This window comes from Podarcis raffonei, chromosome 12, assembly GCF_027172205.1.
Source record: "Podarcis raffonei isolate rPodRaf1 chromosome 12, rPodRaf1.pri, whole genome shotgun sequence".
Lineage (NCBI taxonomy): Eukaryota > Metazoa > Chordata > Lepidosauria > Squamata > Lacertidae > Podarcis > Podarcis raffonei.
In genome coordinates, this window is record NC_070613.1 from 23,057,217 (window position 1) to 23,075,908 (window position 18,692).

Sequence of the window (18,692 nt, forward strand, 5' to 3'; positions counted from 1 at the left end):
TGGGCCATCCCCTCCACACCCAGTCCAGGACCCGGGAGATGACCCTATCTTTCTTGGAATGGTGTGCAACTTCTTGTGCCTGAATGGGGCGGTCGGGAAGCAGCTCCAGGCTCATAACCTCTTGTGCAGGTGCTGGGTCGGGGCCTGTTTCCGGTAGTGGTAGCCTGCTGAGGGCATCCGCATGGCCCATCGCCTTCCCCGGACGGTGAATCAGTGCATACTGGTAGCTGGCAAGGAAAATTGACCACCTGAGGACGCGAGGAGACAGCACTTGGGGGGTCTGCTTTTCAGGGGCAAATAAGCCAAGCAACGGCTTGTGGTCAGTCACCACGGTGAAGGGCCGCCCGTACAAGAAATCATGGAATTTTTTTACTCCCTTCACGATTGCCAGACCCTCCTTGTCGATTTGCGAGTAGTTCCGCTCGGTTGCGTTGAGTGTCTGGGAAAAGTATGCCACCGGTACCTCTCTTCCATCCGGGAGTTGGTGTCCCAGGACAGCGCCAATTCCATAGGGCGAGGCATCGCATGCTAGCACCACCGGCAGCCTCTCGTCGAAGTGTGCCAAGACCGAGTTTGAGACAAGCAAGTCCTTGACTGCCTGGAATGCGGCCTCCTGGCGCTGGCCCCACACCCAAGGGGCCCGCTTGTCCAGGAGTCTGTGTAGGGGCTCTGCTACCGCCGCCTTGTGGGGAAGGAAGGAATGGTAAAAGTTCAATAGTCCCAAGAAGGCCTGAAGTTCAGTCTTGTTCTTGGGCGCTGGGGCATCACAAATGGCCCGTACCTTGTCCCCAGTCGGGTGGACCCCTTCTGCGTCCACCATAAATCCCAGAAAGTCCACCTGAGGCACTCCTAGTAGACATTTTTCCCGCTTCACCTTGAGACCCGCCGTCTGGAAACGGTGCAGAACGGTGCGGAGGCGGTCCTCAAACTCCTCTGGTGTGGGCCCGGCAATCAACACATCATCGAAGAAGGGGGTGACGCCAGGAATCCCTTTAAGTAGAGAGTCCATTAGATTCTGGAATATGCCTGGTGCCACGCTGACACCGAATTGCAGCCGCTTTACCCTGAATGCTCCTCTGTGTGTCACAATCGTCTGTGCCTCTGCTGTGGCCTCATCTACTGGCAGCTGTTGATATGCTTGGGCCAAGTCCAGCTTGCCAAAAATTTTCGACCCAGCCAGGGTGGCAAGAACATGGCTGACCACTGGCACTGGGTATGCATGGGCCGTGAGGGCCTTGTTTATGGTACATTTGTAGTCTGCGCAGATGCGGACTGAACCATTAGGCTTGACGGGCGTGACGATTGGGGTTTCCCAGGGGGCATTAGGCACCGGCTCCAGCACTCCTTGCTCCACGAGCCGGTCCAATTCCTCGTCTATACGGGGTTTCAGGGCGAATGGGACCCGGCGGGCCTTGAGCCTGACCGGTCGTACTGCGGGGTCAAGCTGTAGAGCAATGGGGGGGCCCGTATACTGTCCCAATTTCCCATCGAAAACCCCCGGAAATTCCTTGCATATGGCGTCCACGTCCACTTGTAAGCTAGTGTGGTTCACCCCGGTGACGGCTAGCCCCAGTGGTCCAAACCATGCCAATCCCAGTAAGCTAATGTAGGGGCCCTTGACCACAAGCAAGTCCAGTTGCCGCGTCCGCCCTCGGTATTGCACCCTGAAGGTCCCCACCCCCATTGTGGGGACCTTACGTTTTTGGAAGTCCCGGAGGGTGAATGGGGCCGGCCTGAGTTTGGGACCCCCAGTAGGACACAGTTTCCTTAAGGTCCTTGCCGAGATTATGGATAGAGTTGAACCCGTGTCAAGCTCCATGCGGCATGGGGCCCCCTCTATCTGTACGTCAACATAAATTTTCTCTACGTTGGGGTGGGGCAACTGGTATACCTGGAAGTCCGTGAGCTCTGTCGAGTTGCCTTGGTGCGTTGGGCCCCGGGACCTGGGGCTCTTGGATTGGTCATCTGATGCCTGGCGTCGGGTGGGCCGAGCCCGACACACCCGGGCGATGTGTCCCAATTTTCTGCACTGCCTGCACTCTGCGTTGCGGAAACGGCAGGTCCTCCTCTCGTGACTTTCTCCACAGCTTGCGCAGTTCCCTCCTTCTCGTCGAGGCAGCTGTGGTATGTGGGCTGCTTGAGTGCGCTGCTGTACTCGGTGCACCTCCTCCCTGTCGGATCCTGAGTCGTCGGTGAGGTCTTCGTGGTGGACCCTCGGTTGGGACAGCCGGCTCGGCCGTGCCTCTTGCGTCGACCTCTCGGCAGCTTCCGTTGCCAGGGCCTCCTCCAGAGCGACCTGGAACGTTAGGTCCTTCTTAGCGTAGAGGCGTCGTTGCAGCTTCTCATCCTTCAGGCCACCGACGAGGCGGTCACGAAGCATGTTCTCCAGCTCTGAGAAGTTGCAGAACCGGGCGGCTTGGCGGAGAGAGGTCACAAACCCAGTTATGGTTTCCCCAGGGGCTTGCCGCTTTGCGTAGAAGGCATTTCGACGAGCCACCACTGAGGGCTGCGGCGAAAAGTGCCCCTTCAGCTGTTCCATTATTGTTTTGTATGGAACAGTAGCGACGTCTTCAGGCGCAAGGAGAGCCCGGGCGATTTCAAACGTCTCCTCTCCGCAGACGCTGAAGAATATCGCCCTCTTCTTGGCGTCTTCTTCGTCGGTGACCCCTTTGGCTTCTAGGAGGAAGGTGAAACGGGAGGCGTACGCTTCCCAGTCTCCAGATGCTGGGTTGAATGGCGAGAAGCTGTTGTCGGTTGCCATTCTGAGTTCCTTGTGTCCCGGAGCTGAAGCCTGGATACACGGTGCGAGGCAGCGGTGCGGCAGGTGGCGGTGCTGCGGTGCTGTGTGTGGCAGTCAGCTCAGCGGGATCCCACCTTCGTCGCCAGTGAAATATACTCAGAGTCGCGAAGTGATTTCATGCTCTTTATTCAGCTCATAGTGGTGAGAAGGAATGAATGAATGTCCCCTCAAAGTATCTGCTTTATATACATTATTTACACAATGGGCTGCACATGATTGGCTAATTCCGGAATTCTACTGTAAGCCAATCAGGTTGTGGATTCACTTCTATCTGGAGCATGATTGGGTAGTTCCTGCCAACCAATCATACTGCTGCATTGTTCTAGGACCAATCAGACTGCTGCATTCTGAATCCTATTGTTCTAGGACCAATCAGACTGCTGCCTTTTGGATCCTATTGTTCTAGGACCAATCAGACTGCTGCAGTTTGGATCCTATTCAACTCAGTACATAACACACACATAGTCACACATACAGTTATTTCCCATGAAAACAGAAAAATGTTCTTAGAAACATTGTTCAAGTTTTACTTTTTATTTTCTGAAAAAACAAATAGAAATGCTCCAACACACTTTAGTTATCCTGACTATGTAAAAAAGGCAAAAAATACTCAGTAATACCTGCAAAATGATGTTATTAAAGCCAATGCAGACAGCTATGTTGCAAGCCCTGCATTATGGCTGTTGAAAGCAATTGCATCTGGAAAATTGCATGCATACAGCTGCAAAATGCATTGACTATCTTTTGCATATTTGAAGCAAAAGCAAGTCTGCTGAGACATTTCCTTGCTGCCTTGATATTGCAGCTGCTCTTACTGAAGATGGAATCACAATTGTACATTTTGCACAAAACCAAATCCACTTTCCCTCTTGGCTGTTTCCTGCTGAACAGCTAAGGTTTGGAAGAGACCAAGAGGGCCTGGTCAAATCTGGTTTTAGACCGCATCTGTAGCCTGGAGGTTTCCAATCCCTGTTCTGTTATTGCACAACAAAAATAATATCCATCGCAACAAGATCGTAATAAGTTCCTTCTGGGTTAGGCCAGTGGCCCATCTAGTCCAGCATCGTATTCTCACAGTGGCCACCCAGATGCCTATGGAAACCAGCAAGCAGGATTTGAGCATATTAGGACTCTCCTGTGGTTTCCAGCAGCTGGTATTTGGAAGCATTACTACCTCTGACCATGAAGGCAGAGCATAGCCATTGATAGCCTTAACCTCAATGAATTTGTCCAATCCCCTTTCAAAGCCTTACAAGTTGGTGGGCATCATTGCCTCCCAAGGGAGTGAGTTCCATTGCTTAACTAAGTGCTACATGAAGAAATACATCCTTTTATCCTGTTCTGAACCTTCTGACATCCAGCTTCACAAGTTTCAATGTTATGAGAGAACGAGAAAAACTTTCTCCACTTTCTCCATGCCATGTATACTTTTACAAACTTCTATCATGCGCCCTCTTAGGTCGGGTTGCCATATTTCAAACCCTGCCTTACAAAAACGCCCCCAAAAGCGATTCACCCTGGACATCAATTCTGCCTTTGAAATCCCAGTAATGTCCAGGAAAATCAGGACATATGGCATCCCTACATAACGACAACTCTAGGTTTCACCCCACAGATCCTACTTGACATGGGGTACGAACAAGCCAAAAAACCCACCAAACAGCGTGTGGAAGATACTGAACGCCAAGCAGATCTAGCCAGATGACTGAATGACCTGAATACTTGAAGGAGTCCTGCACAGATGTTGAGCTGCTAGAGAGGCCTTTCTTGGTGTTGTGCCATTAGGTGTCATACCCAGTGTGGTTTGATGATGCCCTACTTATGAAACTCCCTGCCTCAGAAATATAGCTGGTGACTATGCTGCTTACATCCAGATACCCGTTTAAAACTTGACTATCTACCTAGTCGTTTGGGAGCAACTAGCAGATTGATGGCTACAGTTTCAGGGATGCAGGTGGCACTGTGGTCTAAACCACAGAGTCTAGGGCTTGCCGATCGGAAGGTCTGTGGTTCGAATCCCTGCAATGGGGTGAGCTCCCATTGCTCGGTCCCAACTCCTGCCAACCTAGCAGTTCAAAAGAACGTCAAAGTGCAAGTAGATAAATAGGTACTGCTCCAGCGGGAAGGTAAACGGTGTTTTTGTGCACTGCTCTGGTTTCGCCAGCTTAGTCATGCTGGCCACGTAACCCGGAAAAACTGTCTGTGGAAGCGGACAAACACTGGCTCCTTTGGCCAGTAAAGCAAGATGAGTGCCGCAACCCCAGAGTCGTTTGCGACTGGACTTAACTGTCAGGGGTCCTTTACCTTTACCTTTTTACAGTTTTATGATGGGTTGAAATATATTTTTAATTTTTAATTGTAGTGGACTCTGCCTTTTTATTGAGGTTTTACCTTGAGATCTTTGGATATAGCTGTATAAAATTCTTTTAAAGACCTAATAGTTATAAAATGCACAGAAATCACCTTACATTTTTAACAGGAAAGAATTAAGGGAGTTGTATGAAATATTCTTCAATTTTGTTTTCACTTAAAATAGTATTGCATGCCTTAATCTTTAGCACAGAGTAAGAGCAGAATATTTTGGCAACGTGTTTGAATTATTCAGATAATTCTCACTTTGGCCAGAGCGGTTGCATATGTTGAGTACTGCATCTTGCTTGTAGCCTGAACAGCTTGCATCTTTGGCTGTAGCTTGCTTTGGCTGTATGACTCCTTCCAGGGATTTTTTAAACTTAACTTTTTCTGAAGGCATTCTGTTGCACGGAGCAGTCACAGTCAGTTGAATCTCACACAGCTCTCCCTTTAACATCAAGGCCAGCTGTTTCTATATGAACAGGGATTGAAGTGCAGATATGAACGTCTTTCTGCCAATTGGCAAGCTTGTAGTAGTAAGGGACATAGTAACTTTTGTATATATTACTTGCCTAATGCTTGTGAACTTGTTGAACTACCTGAGCTGCTATTCAAAGTGGATTAAAGGGGTAGAGAGAGCATGAATTATGTAGGATGCCCCGAAAAACCTTCATCTTTGGAATGTGCTGCCCTCTTACCTGCCTGTGTGTGCCATACCGCACGGTCCTTCTACCTTTCTCCTCAAGGTCAGCAAAGGAGCTTATGAGGAGCATAATGGAACATGCAAAAGAGGAAGGTGGAGAAAGCAAAATGTTTTTTTTCTCCAGCTGCTAACTTGCTATGCCTGCCTTGGCCTTGGAGTTATTTATTGCATTTTTATGATTCATCATCTGCCTGGTGACTGGGGAAGCATTTCTGTTGTGTTTAAAATGCTGAAATATAGATGAATAATACTGGATTCCTAGTCATTCTTCTACTTCGAATGGAGATTTTTGAATGCGCCAGCTTTATTTTGTTTGTTTATTAGTCTTGATTCTTTGATACACTTTGTAGCAGGGTTAAATGGCCAGAACACCTTCCTTTTAAAGTATGACAGGGATGAGATTTTAAGGTTGCTGCAAGATACAGTAGAGCAAAATGCAATATAAATTACACTACAGGAAGATCATCGTTAGAGAAAAGTGAGTTTTCTTAGATGAGAATGGGGGCCTACTATGAATCTGTTAAAACAAAATATGGTGTGCTTTTACTTTTAGAGGTCATAATGGTGTTTTCTTATAAATAAGTTGGATTTACTACAGCATTAGTATGCAAATATTAGTTGGGGGGGTGGTACTTTGGAAAGGAAAAATCCAGTGTAGACTGATACTTATTGGGACTGATGCTTATTGGGACAGAAGGCAGGGAAACCAACAATAGGTTGTACGTCTACTTTTGGGTAAAATCTGAAATAAAAAGTGCACTGGGGTGTTAGCATTTCACCCTAGCTCTGTTTAAGTGAATAGGCATGCTTGAGGTTCTTCACTGTATACCTGTGTTTTATATGTAGGATGAAAATAGGATTTTAAATAGGGGTATTTTAAGAGATGTTGTTACCTATGAAAGTTGTAGAATACTAGAAAATTGCTGCACAAAACTGTTATTGCCTGTTGCATTTATTTTGAATGTAGTATTGCCTCCCGGCTGAACTGTAGATCTTGTAAATGTTTAAGAGAAAATGCTACTGAATATGAGAGAGGATATAATATAATGTATCATTTCTTACAATCCTAGAAATTGTTAATGACTTGCCAACACAGCAGATGCAATGTATCCAAACTTGAGTTATTGTGGGCTGTATTCTTCAATGTAGCAAAAGGTCTGCTTACTTGAGTAGCTTGTTGCCTGGTTGGCAGTGAGGAAATTTGTGAGGCCCAAGGAGCAGACACATCTGGAGGGGGACACATGTGGTTCACTGATTGACCAAAAAAGGGCAGGAAGTTAAAATATTGACCTGCAATCTCATTTACCACTCTTCCTGTGGTTTGTGTCCTTGGCCCTGTCAATCTGTGCACCAGTGGTGCTGGGAAAGATTTTTTAGCACACCTCTCTGTCTGATTGGCAGATGGAGATGTTTCTATGCAGGGCTCTTCTCTCAGTTGAGAAGTATTTAAGGACTCTCTACTTTAGTGTGTATTTCAGCCTATTTTTGTTCATATATTTAGTTTTCTGACATCAATCCTGTGGGTATAATTCCATTAAAGCTATTCTGAGTGGATACTTGGGGGCTATTATGAAATGTATTAGCAAAAGGGAATAAGCAACAGTAACAATGGGCAAAGCATTCAAGGGGAGTAATAGTACCGCTCTGTTCTGTCTTGGATGCAGGTGGCACTGTGGGTTAAATCACAGAGCCTAGGACTTGCAGATCAGAAGGTCGGCGGTTCGAATCCCCGCGACGGGGTGAGCTCCCGTTGCTCGGTTCCTGCTCCTGCCAACCTAGCAGTTCGAAAGCACGTCAAAGCACAAGTAGATAAATAGGTACCACTCCAGCGGGAAGGTAAACGGCATTTCCGTGTGCTGCTCTGGTTCGTCAGAAGCGGCTTAGTCCTGCTGGCCACATGACCTGGAAGCTGTACGCCGGCTCCCCCGGCCAATAAAGCGAGATGAGCGCCGCAACCCCAGAGTTGGTCACAACTGGACCCCCACCTGGAGTACTGTGTCCAGTTCTGGGCACCAAAATTTAAGAAGGATATTGACAAGTGGAAGGCATGCAGAAGAACATGCCCAAGATTATAAAGGGTCTGGAAACCAAGCCTTATGAGGAATGGTTGAGGGAGTTGGGTATGTTTTGCCTGTGTAAGAGGAGACTTAGAGGAGATATGAAAGCCGTCTTCAAATATCTCAAGGGCTGTCACTAGTATTTTAACTGTTCATCAAATATTTGAGGATCTGTGGCAATAACTGAGGGGAAGCCAGTAGCCTAGTCTGTCATTCTTCAGATCAGCAAAGCTATCAATAGAGCAACTGTTGACTAGTAGGAAAATCCCCAGGAAAATTCTAATGTTTACTTCTGCTTTAGGAGCATTTAGGAACAGACATTTCCAGTCCAACCAGTGAGACAAATATTTGTGTTCTCAGAAGAGACTGATCCAACCATGATAATGATTTTACTCAACCATAATAAGGGCTTTATATAAGCTCCTCCAAATGAGTTGGTTTTGTGTTTTAGGGTAGTGTAAAACTAGATTACAGAATAGAGGTGGAGAAGTCCTTTTGACCAGATAAACTCTCTGTGGGCCACATTTGACTGGTGAGAAGGGCTTCCCACTTGTCCATTGCCTGACATCATATATAGCCAAAGATTATTCAAGATTAAAAGGTAATGCTAAACCAAACCATGGCTTAACTCTGGGTAGTATGACAGTAGCAGCTGGCCATAATTTTATTTGGGGAACCTGCTTGTTTGCACTAAGCCATAGTTTGCAAACCGGACTGCTTTGTCTTTCCATTGACAGATAAAATGCATGTTATCAATGGCATAAATGAGTTTGGTGATGGAGGAAAGAGTTTTCCTAATATTTCAACAAGTTCATTGTGCTTCTATAATTGAGAAATGGGATTTGTGGGGCTGAGTGAGGAATCCTGAGGTGCTCCAAGGAACATGATGAAGAGTCTGGCCTGGTTCACCTATAATGCAAAGCCATGCATTGTTTCACCAAATTGTGATTTGTTTCAACGTCTAACCCAACTGAACAGAATAACCATGGGTTTTATTCTGGCAACAAACCAAAATGTGAAGTCAAGGTTTGTTGTTGGCTTATGAACCATGGATTGTTTAAACTCTGATTTGGCATTATGCCCCAACCCACAGGCTTGGTTTGTTTGGCCACCTCATTCTAGATGCTCACCAAGCTATAGGCAGGAGCAGCTAGAAAACAAATCAAGCCTTGGAAAACTAAGCTTTGGCTTGTTTGCTTATCTGTGAACAAAGCATGGTTAAAACAATCTAAGGCTTAAGAGTTATGTGAGAATGCAGATGGTACATTTACACAGAGCTGTAAATCCATAGTATTAACTTTATTTTGAGAACATTAATTTAATACTTAAACAAATGCCCTAGATTTAGCTAATGAAAAGCATAGTGTTTTGCAGTTTGATGGAAAAAAGCATTAATCTGTTACTTCCTGACCCTGTCTGATTGTAAGTGGTAGGGCTAGGATGAGACATGAAATAATACTGAAGCAGACATTACACATGCCTTCACCCTGCTGATCCTTTTCATGATGTCATGCACTTAGATTCTATGGTTTCCAGTTTTCATATGATGGATTTTATAAGATGGCGAAAGTTCTCATAATTATCCAGATATCATAGCTACTGTTTTGGGTAGAGATAGTACCGCATAATTATTTTGCTTTTAGAAATAACATATTTTATAAGTTTTATGTTGCATGAGGCATTTTAAATGATATTAAGTTCCTCTAAAATGTTTGGCTAACAAAGCCCTAAACATGTTTGTGCACACAGAGCACATTCTTTGCATTCAAGGTTTAATCCCTGGCTTGTCTAGTTTAAAAAATCAGGTAGCTGGTGATGAGAGAGACCTTTCTTTCTTTGAGATATTGGAATGCCACTTGCAGAGTGCTATAATATTTATATCCCACCTTTCCCCCTGACAGAGTAGTCAGTACTGTGATGAATAGACAAGTGGTTTGACAGGTAGTGCTTATCCAGTTTGGGGTGCCTCTGGTTGTCGCCCATTGTGGACACCCCTCCCTTTGCCCTCATGGCCAATCACTGGGCTGCTGTGTGGCCAGCCACGATGGCTCCTGGGATAGCCTGCCAAGGGAACAATTTGAATTTTCACCTATTCAGGGCCTTGGGTGGGTAGAGCTTTGGCAGCAGACTGGAGGGAGCAAGTCTTCACTACGATCCGCTGCCAGGGAATAAAAGCTGGCTGTGCTGCGGATCCTCAGCTGAGTCAACAGAAGAGCAACCCACTTGTCCACCCTACATGTTATTCTTTAGACACCAGTAAAAAAACAACCTTGCTGTGGTTTAAGGTAGTCACTGTCTTTGGGGCCGGGCCTGTTTGGGGTTTTTCCTCATAGCAATCACCACAACTTTCAGCGGATAAGGCATTGGGTGGAATCCTTAGTCCAGTTCTGCGTCTGGGGTGATTTAGTGCATTACCCTGACCTCAAGCAGGTTTGATCTCAGGGTTCCCGGGTAAAGGGGTCTGATTGGAAGTTTCTGTCTTGAAGCCACGTGGGGAGCAGTAGGGCCATAGAACTTCAAGTAGTGGCAAGGGGAGGCCCAGCTTAGTTGACCTGCATCTTGAGGTGGCAGGTATAGCCCTGTCCAATCCTCAGCCTTCCCTCTGCAGGATGATAATGGATACATGCCCAATGCCTAAGCCAAAGCTTATCTACGCCATTAATCAATAAAGTTGTGACCAAATTTTAATCCCAGAAAGTTGTTGTGTCTTGTTTGTCCCCCCTCTCATTCCTCATGTCTTTGCCCGCAAGAGTTGAGCACACTGTGAGTAGATCTACATTATTGGGCAACTTCATGGCTACATGTCTTTGTGAACTTTGTGAACTATAAAATAATTTTATAGTCTCATCTAAGGCCATGGTGTTTGGCTTTTTCTTTTGGTCTATTATTTGTAACATTAAGAGACTTCTGTACAGTAATGCAATAGAAATTTGAGTTTTTAAAAATAAACACATGATCTGACTGTAGCCAGAGCCTGTGGTAGATTGGAGCAAGGTTTTTAGAAGGAGGAACGGCATCTGCACTGAGTGAAAGACAGACTGTTCCAGTCGCTGAGAATGGCAGGAATGGACGAAGATAAGCATAGCATGAATATGAACTTGTGGCAGTAAGAAAAGGAATAAGGGGGAACAGATAAGGTGACACAAAAATGCAATCCAATATAGGCTGCAAGTGACAAGATGAAGTAGGACAGATTCTTTTTTTCAAACCAATAGCTTATTTATTAAGGTTTACATATTCAGGCTGTCACCAGAAAGTTAATTTCCAGGAGGGCCAAGGGCATAACTTGGATGAGCTTTTAGGCTTTTATCTTTCTGATGATCTCATAGGCAGCCAGAGTCTGCCTTTCTGTTAAAAAAAAATACTATCTAGCGCCAGGGGCTGGTTTGAATCTGTACCAATGAGCTTTGTGGATTTTTCTAGAGCATGAGAGGCGACTTTTAAGTCTCATCAAAACCCCAGAGATAATAATCTGTAAATCAAAATGGCATGAGGCTTTGCCAGGAGGCAGAAGAGGGAAACGTCAAATCTTATTTATACATACCTTTCCCAACATGGAGCCTTATTTCATTTCCTAACACACTTTTAAATCTAACATGCAATAATCCTGCTTCACTATGTTAGTAATTTAAACCACTCCACAGCTAATGTCACCAAACACAAGCTAGAAATTAAGCATATGCAGAGAATTGTATAGCTTCATATTTGTACTTATCAACCCAGATGCTTTCAAAAGCATCGACAGCTGTAAACAGCAGTGCATCACAAGTAGAAAGAGTGTTCTGTAAATTAAAGCAAGAAAGTCGCAACCCCAAATGAAAGCTTATAAAAAGCAAAATAACTGGTATTTTATCTTGCAGCAGATCAATAATAGATCTGCCACCTTCCACACACTTTAAATTTAATTTGCTTGTTAACACATTGTGTTTTAATGCAGTAACCAACTTACCTGTAGTTTGAAATAGTAGGTCAAAGGTTTGGAATAAATGCACATTTTTTTTAAATCACATAAAACTATCTTAAGCTAATTACACTTTGAAAATGTCGCTCATTGAGCTGTTCATTTTAGATAGCACCTAAGGGTACTTCCATATGGTTCATTCAGAATTCGCTGCTTCATAGGATGATTCACCCAGGTTATGGCTGAATGAAATAAGCATTTATGCAGAGCCCTCCTAGTGCATCACCACCACTCTAAGATTATGGTTGTAGTCTCTTTAGTTTTGACATACCTAGTCCACTTTCCTATCTTTCACAGCTGAAAAAGGACCAAGTGCCAAGAGCAGAAGACAGCAGCCCCTATAGGCTAGTATCTCAGGAAAATTAAGAAATGAATCACATTCTCCTCCACCGATGTCATGGCTGCTATATGAAAGGAGGAAAAACTCTCTGCACAGGCCCATAACTCAGTTGCAGAGCACACGTCTTGCAGGTGCCAGGTACTTTATCTATGCACTGTATGTGCCCAGATAAGAAATGGGGTTCCAAGGCTAATTCTAGTTCTTATTGAGTCCTGACTGCTCTGTCTTGGAGCTGCCAAGTTCTACCGAGCACTGGAGCAGATGTTCAGATGGTAGGGTAAAGGTAAAGGGGCCCTTGACAATTAGGTCCAGTCGTGGCCGACTCTGGGGTTGCGGCACTCATCTCGCTTTATTGGCCAAGAGAGCAGGCGTACAGCTTCTGGGTCATGTGACCAGCATGACTAAGCCGCTTCTGTCGAACCAGAGCAGCGCATGGAAACGCCGTTTACCTTCCCTGCCGGAGCAGTACCTATTTAACTACTTGCACTTTGACGTGCTTTCGAACTGCTAGGTTGGCAGGAGCTGGGACCGAGCAACGGGAGCTCACCCTGTTGCGGGGATTCGAACCGCCGACCTTCTGATCAGCAAGCCCTAGGCTCTGTGGTTTAACCCACAGCGGTAGGGTATGGAACCCCAATTAATAAAATGTACAAAGACCCCAAATATTTCTTGATTAGGTTGCCCTATTAAAACTCTTTCTCTAGTGATTTCCCCACAGCACCAGTTTATTTTTAAAACAACTAAAAAAACTCCTGGCATGTTTAAGAGTGAAGGCTGACACTCAGCTGCTGTTAGAGAGATAGAAACACTTTCCTCCAGGGGTAAAATGTAAATGCTTGAATTATTAAACTAGCTGCACGTTACACTAAATGTTATTGTGTTGCTTGCGCACATATTAATTTGCTTAATATGTTATAATATATGGTGGTAGATAATATTCAAGACAGCTTCTGAAGGTGTCGCCATATTGACTTGTTGCAGGAAATATAACTTGTGGCACCTTGAAGATTAACAGAGTTATTGTGGCAATCACTGTTGTGGGCTAGAGCTTGCTTTTCCAGACCTATGAAACTATACACATGCACCTAGGGCCAAAAGGGCCATGAAATTAAAAGTTAATGTATGTTCTCCATATGCATTACAGATGCAGAAAATTCAAAAAGATGCCCATGGGGAATCTTTGACATTATCTGGCAGAGAACAAGTCCCTTATTATAAACTTGTCTTATCCCTCCACTAAACAAGCAGCTACCCAGTCATGAGATACCATGACAGATCCACACCAGATCAAACCATGACAGATCCCTAAATTATTTAAAGAGTCCCCTGCCACCTAAACTGCCTAAAGCACATTTAGCTTTAAACTTGCTTTCCCCATAAGAAAGTCAACTCACTGTCTCTTCAATACGTCTTCAGTGCAACGTATGTCCAGTACTCTGAAGATGTGCAAGCTCTCCTTCTTTAAGTGAGAAGGTTGTCTGTGTCTACAGCAAAAAAGTGACTCTAAAGTGAAATGATGCCCAAAATCATTGGGCACCAGCAAGTCACTACGTGCACTAGAAAATGAAATTATGTGCTGGGCCATCTGCAGCCACCCACACTCCATTGTTTCCACAGAAATGCCTTAGGATTCACATCTGGCCTACCAGCATTTTGGAGAATTAAAAATACAGGGGCCTTAACCATTCAGCCACCCCAAAAAAGCAAGCATCAGGGGTGGTAGCAGTGGCAGGAGTAATAGAGAAGAGCAGGGTGGCCAATACAGTTAAGGTGGCAAGGAGGTGGACCAGCACAAAGGTGACCAAGGCCGTCTTACCCATAGGCACTAGGGGTGCAGGGCACCTGGGCCCCGGGCTCTTAGGGGTGCCAGGCCAAGAGTATGGGGCCCGAGAGTTGAGTCCGAGGAAGAGCCCGTCCGTCGATTGGAGTGCTGCGGTGGGCTCTTCTTCTGTGGCGTGAGTTTGGGGGTGACCGAGCCAGCGAGATGCTAAGGTGGCCAGCTGGCTCCGCTCTCCGTGTCTGGGACTAGGCAACCTGGGGGGGGGCCACCGGGCGGATCTTTGCACCCCGGCACCGCATATGCTTAAGACAGCCCTGGAGGCGGCACACAGGGTTCCTTGTCCAGGGCTCTCAAAACTGGCGGCATCTCTGAAGCAGTATGGAAAGCAGTAGTAGAACAGCTTAAAACCATTGGGTTCTTTGGCTGGCTTTGGTAGCCTACTGTACCAGTCTTGGCAGATGTCCTTAGATTGCTCCTAGGTTGTCATGAGAAAGAGAGAGGGAGGGTGGGGAAAGGAAAAAGACAGGTAGTGCCATTTTGAGGCTTCCCCCCTCTCTCTTTGATCTGTTGCACTCAATGTCTACATTTTATATCTCCCATTACTAAGTAACCAGATATATGTCAATTTCATGCAGTAGTAAATAGGTGATGGAGGGTCACCAAACGTGTTACCTTGTTCAGAGATGTTCTTGGCCTCAGACCATTCATAATCTTCACTTTGCATTATGGCAGCCTATCACAAAATAGGCACAGCCAACCACCAGGCAAGTGCCGGTTCCCTTGGCCTGAAAGCGAGATGAGTGCCACACCCCATAGTCACCTTTGACTGGACTTAACCGTCCAGGGGTCCTTTACCCTTTAACCTTTCACCCTTAGAAAAAATAGGAGCTGAAGGCCATTTTGAAAAGCCATATTTGTGCTGGCTCTTCTACCAAAGTTCCTTTATGACCAAAACAGCCAATTTAATCAATGAAAACTCATGATTTAGATCCCATTCAGGATGAAGACAAAAAGCATGCTAACCCTCCAGCCAATCGGAGCTCTGCTCCCATGAAGGGTGACAATCCAAAGCCTTGTGTGCTTCTTCACGGAAGTGGGACAGTGAATGGGCTGTGTCAGCAGCTTGCATGGATAATGCCCTAGGGCAGGAGTCTGGATTTTGTAGCCCCAATTCCATTTTTGAAACTGAAGTACTGTAAGACATCTACAGTGTGATGCTTCATGAGACACTGGGCGGATAGTCCCAAGGCTTCATAGAGATGCAAGTTCCCAACAGGAACTCGGGAGCAGAGGAAGCTGCCTTATACTGCGTCCGACCACCTGGTCTGCCTAGTTTCAGGTTTAATTTGGAAATGTTGATGCATATTATCTCTTGAGCTTACACTGTGTGTTCCTGAACTATGCAGCACAAAAGCCTGTTTCTATTTAAGTGTTCATAATTCTGCCCCTCCCGATAAATTGTGAAACCTAAAGTTTCATATGGTTCGATCAAGGAGTGCCTGCAAAGCAAAGCATTCTACGTAGCAAATGAATACACACACACACACACACACACACACACATATATACATATATATATATATTGCTGGGTATACAACCTTTTTTTTTACCGGCATTAAATTGTCATTTAGATCCTAAAATATGCTAACTGTACTCACAGAGCTGCTGCAGCTGCATGTGTTGGAATGTAGTATGGCAACTGTAAAATAGATATTTGACAATGTGTAGGCAGAATTATGTTTTTCAGGAGGTTGCAAGAAAGAGCCATATTTATCACCATCTCCCTGTTGTCAAGGTAACCATGTTTCCTTGTTGGGTAGCGTTCTTCGTAGGGAGCCTAACTTCCCTTTACCTAATTATTGCTAGCCATTACATTTTCAATTCATTTTATGTCAGTTCTCTGGAACGACATCCTCGTTTCTCTCCAGGGTTAGGGTCAGCCTATGTGTTAGCATGTGGATTGTGCTGACAGCCTATAAAGCCATGTGGAGGAGATTTACAGTGAAAGGTAGGAAAGAGTGCGGTGCCAAATGTGTCCTTGAAACAGCCTCCCCCAGCCATTTTTCTCTCAATAAGTTTACTTGTAGCCTTGGAGGTCTCACCAGGAGAGTAATAGCTGGGCAAGGCAATTTCAGGGGGAGCAGCACTTGTGGAGAAAGGATGTTAGGACAAGAACTGCTGGTCTCAGAACTGTGCTCGAATGTGATGAGCTGTAGAATTGTAGTCATCTGCCTAGGCAGCCAAGTACTCGCAGAGCCTGGAATACCCATACCTAGTGATAGTACCATTGGGCCCTTCTATCTGGGAATGGAGGAGAAACTTACCTAATTTGCAGTTTCCAAAATAATATGCAGACTTAACCATAGCCATCGTTCAAAATTTCCACTCCAGTTCTCCATAATACATAGTAATGTATATTAAAAATGCAAATAGTATGGTAAAGAGCTCATTTAAAAATGCATAGTTGAAAATAACATGCAAAAACGCATTATACTAAAAAACATTGCTTTGCAAAAGTGTGAATATTTGGAAAAAATGCATATCAAAACGTTTAAAAGAGTTTTTATGAGGACTTAAAAAAAATAAATCACAAGCTGTTGCAGAAATTATTCTAGACTTTCAGGCTGGAATAATGAGAAACAAAAAAACCTGAAAGTGATGTTTCCTAGATCCTGGGCCAACACTTTAACTTTGCATTCCCTTCATTTGGTTCTACTTGACTTGGACCCAAGCATCCCTTCCAATAGGGTATTCCTTGTATTCTGTCTGCCCTTCAAACAGAGTACTGTCCTCTATAAAGTAGGGCACATAGCCACCTTGATAGGCTCTGGGAAGGTGTGTCAAGAACACGAGCACACAGATGAGTACTCTGTGTCCTCTTGGAATGATATATTCAGTGCGTCTAGAAAGCAAGAACAACCCCAGATAAGTAAACACAGGAAAATGAACCTTCAGCAAGTTCATGTATGGGAAAGGGATAGCAGGGAAAGTAGGACAAGCTACAGAGTATTTCTAGCTCAGCACTTAGGCACTTAGTCCACAACACCAACAGAGGGTACTGTAAATGCTGCCCTGGCTGGTATCCCAATGCAGTATTATTGTACGATCAAAGTCATTCTGTAGAACCGCTTTTTAAAAATTCTTCGCAGTATATTTTAGAAGGTTTTTAGTATGCTTTTACCATATTGTAACTTTCACCTGTTAAGTAAACCAGGTTGCCTTCACTGAAAATGACAAGTCTTTTCGGGAAAATGTTTCAAAATGTAATGTAGGTTTACTGTACAACTACACCCCCCTCTCCCGGTATTTGAACTATACAGCTTTCTGGGAAATCTGTAGGAATAGCAGAAAGCTACCGGTATGTTTGCTGTTTGTATACAAGACAGTCTTGTAATTAGCAGTGGGGGTTTGACATAGTTGGTCAATGGTCTCTGATCCCTGCTGAGCTGTGCACAGGATTCCTGGGGTCTTGGCCCTCAACCAGGGTCTGTGTTCCTTTGGAAAATTGAAGATGCGGCAGAGGCTGTTGTAGCTTTAAGAAATACGATTTTTTAAAAAAACAAACATATTTACACCTGAATTTAGATGGAGGGTGTCCAGATCTTACAGCATAGTCATTTTAAGAGGGGCTTGTTCCCCACAGCAGTGAAGCGCAGGAGCCCAAAGTACCTCTCCTTGCCAGACTGCGGGCAGACTGCCCAAGATAGATACCTCCCTTTGTTCTCCCTTCTTCTTCCCATCACACCTTGCTAAAGACACTCTTTCCTGTCACCTTCCCCACCTTGACAACCTCTGTCTGCCCAGGCCCAAGATTCCTCTTAGATTGGGCCATCAATACCTTTTGTAATACTAACATCACTATCCCAGATGAGCCACTGGCTCCAAATTATACTCCAAATACTCCAATACCCCAAATAATAAAAATCATACAGTTTATTAATTTCTAGGGTTTAGGGCGGTCCTCCCTCAAACCTATAACATTGTATTTTTGAGGTGTTGTTGCAAGTGTGTACTTGGATTCGCATGTGCACAACTAGCACTCCTGTATGTTCATATACACACTCCTGAGAATTTTGTAATCCTGCCAATTTTACAAAATTAAGGGGCAGGCTTTTGTTTAAAGCTCAATATTCTCAAGTGCAGTTTTAGATATTTTAAGCCTGGTTGCAAGGAAGTATTAACTCTTTTTATTTTTTTTTGTTTTTAGGTCACTATAGCAAGGACATTTGTGACGCCTTTCACTCCACTCATGCTGAATTGTTCAGATAAGACCCTTGAAGTACTGCCTAAATAAGGGAAAAACCATGGGGACGTTAAGCTTGCCGTAGAAGCAGACCAGCATAGGCATTCAACAAGTTGTAGAGTGCAAGCTATTTTACCTTACTGGACTTTGCCATTTTTCTAACTGAACGGAAGAAATGAGAATGCCGTTTCAAGAATCTAGGGAGAATGGAACTGAGGAGGAGGATGAGAACTCTGAGGCAAAGGTGGGTGGTTCTGATACATTCTGTAAAGTGCTAGGGAATTCATTATGTGATTTGTTCTCATTTTTGGCATGCCTTCTTTCTTCTATAGGTGTTCCTTAAGCCTGTTATTGAGGATAGAAACATGGAGCTTGCCAGAAGGTGCACTGAAATGATAAGTGACGTAAGTAAAGGTTCTTAGTAGTGTGTTAATTCCTTATTAAATTTTTGGTCAT

General features: G+C 44.7%; 1 protein-coding gene across 10 annotated transcripts in view; it reads left to right on the forward strand.

The window, feature by feature from the left end:
* The window catches only part of NEBL (nebulette), a 134,342-nt gene that overhangs the window by 66,792 nt on the left and 48,858 nt on the right, over positions 1 to 18,692 (forward strand). For 8 of the 10 annotated variants that reach the window (XM_053359588.1, XM_053359589.1, XM_053359587.1 and 5 more), the window contains exons 2-3: positions 18,201 to 18,480; positions 18,569 to 18,640. The exons of the other annotated variants lie outside the window; for them this stretch is intronic. In XM_053359588.1, the coding sequence (XP_053215563.1) occupies positions 18,412 to 18,480; positions 18,569 to 18,640 (141 nt within the window). In that variant the 5' untranslated portion in view covers positions 18,201 to 18,411. The remainder of the gene's footprint in view (positions 1 to 18,200; positions 18,481 to 18,568; positions 18,641 to 18,692) is intronic. 10 annotated transcript variants of the gene reach the window in all.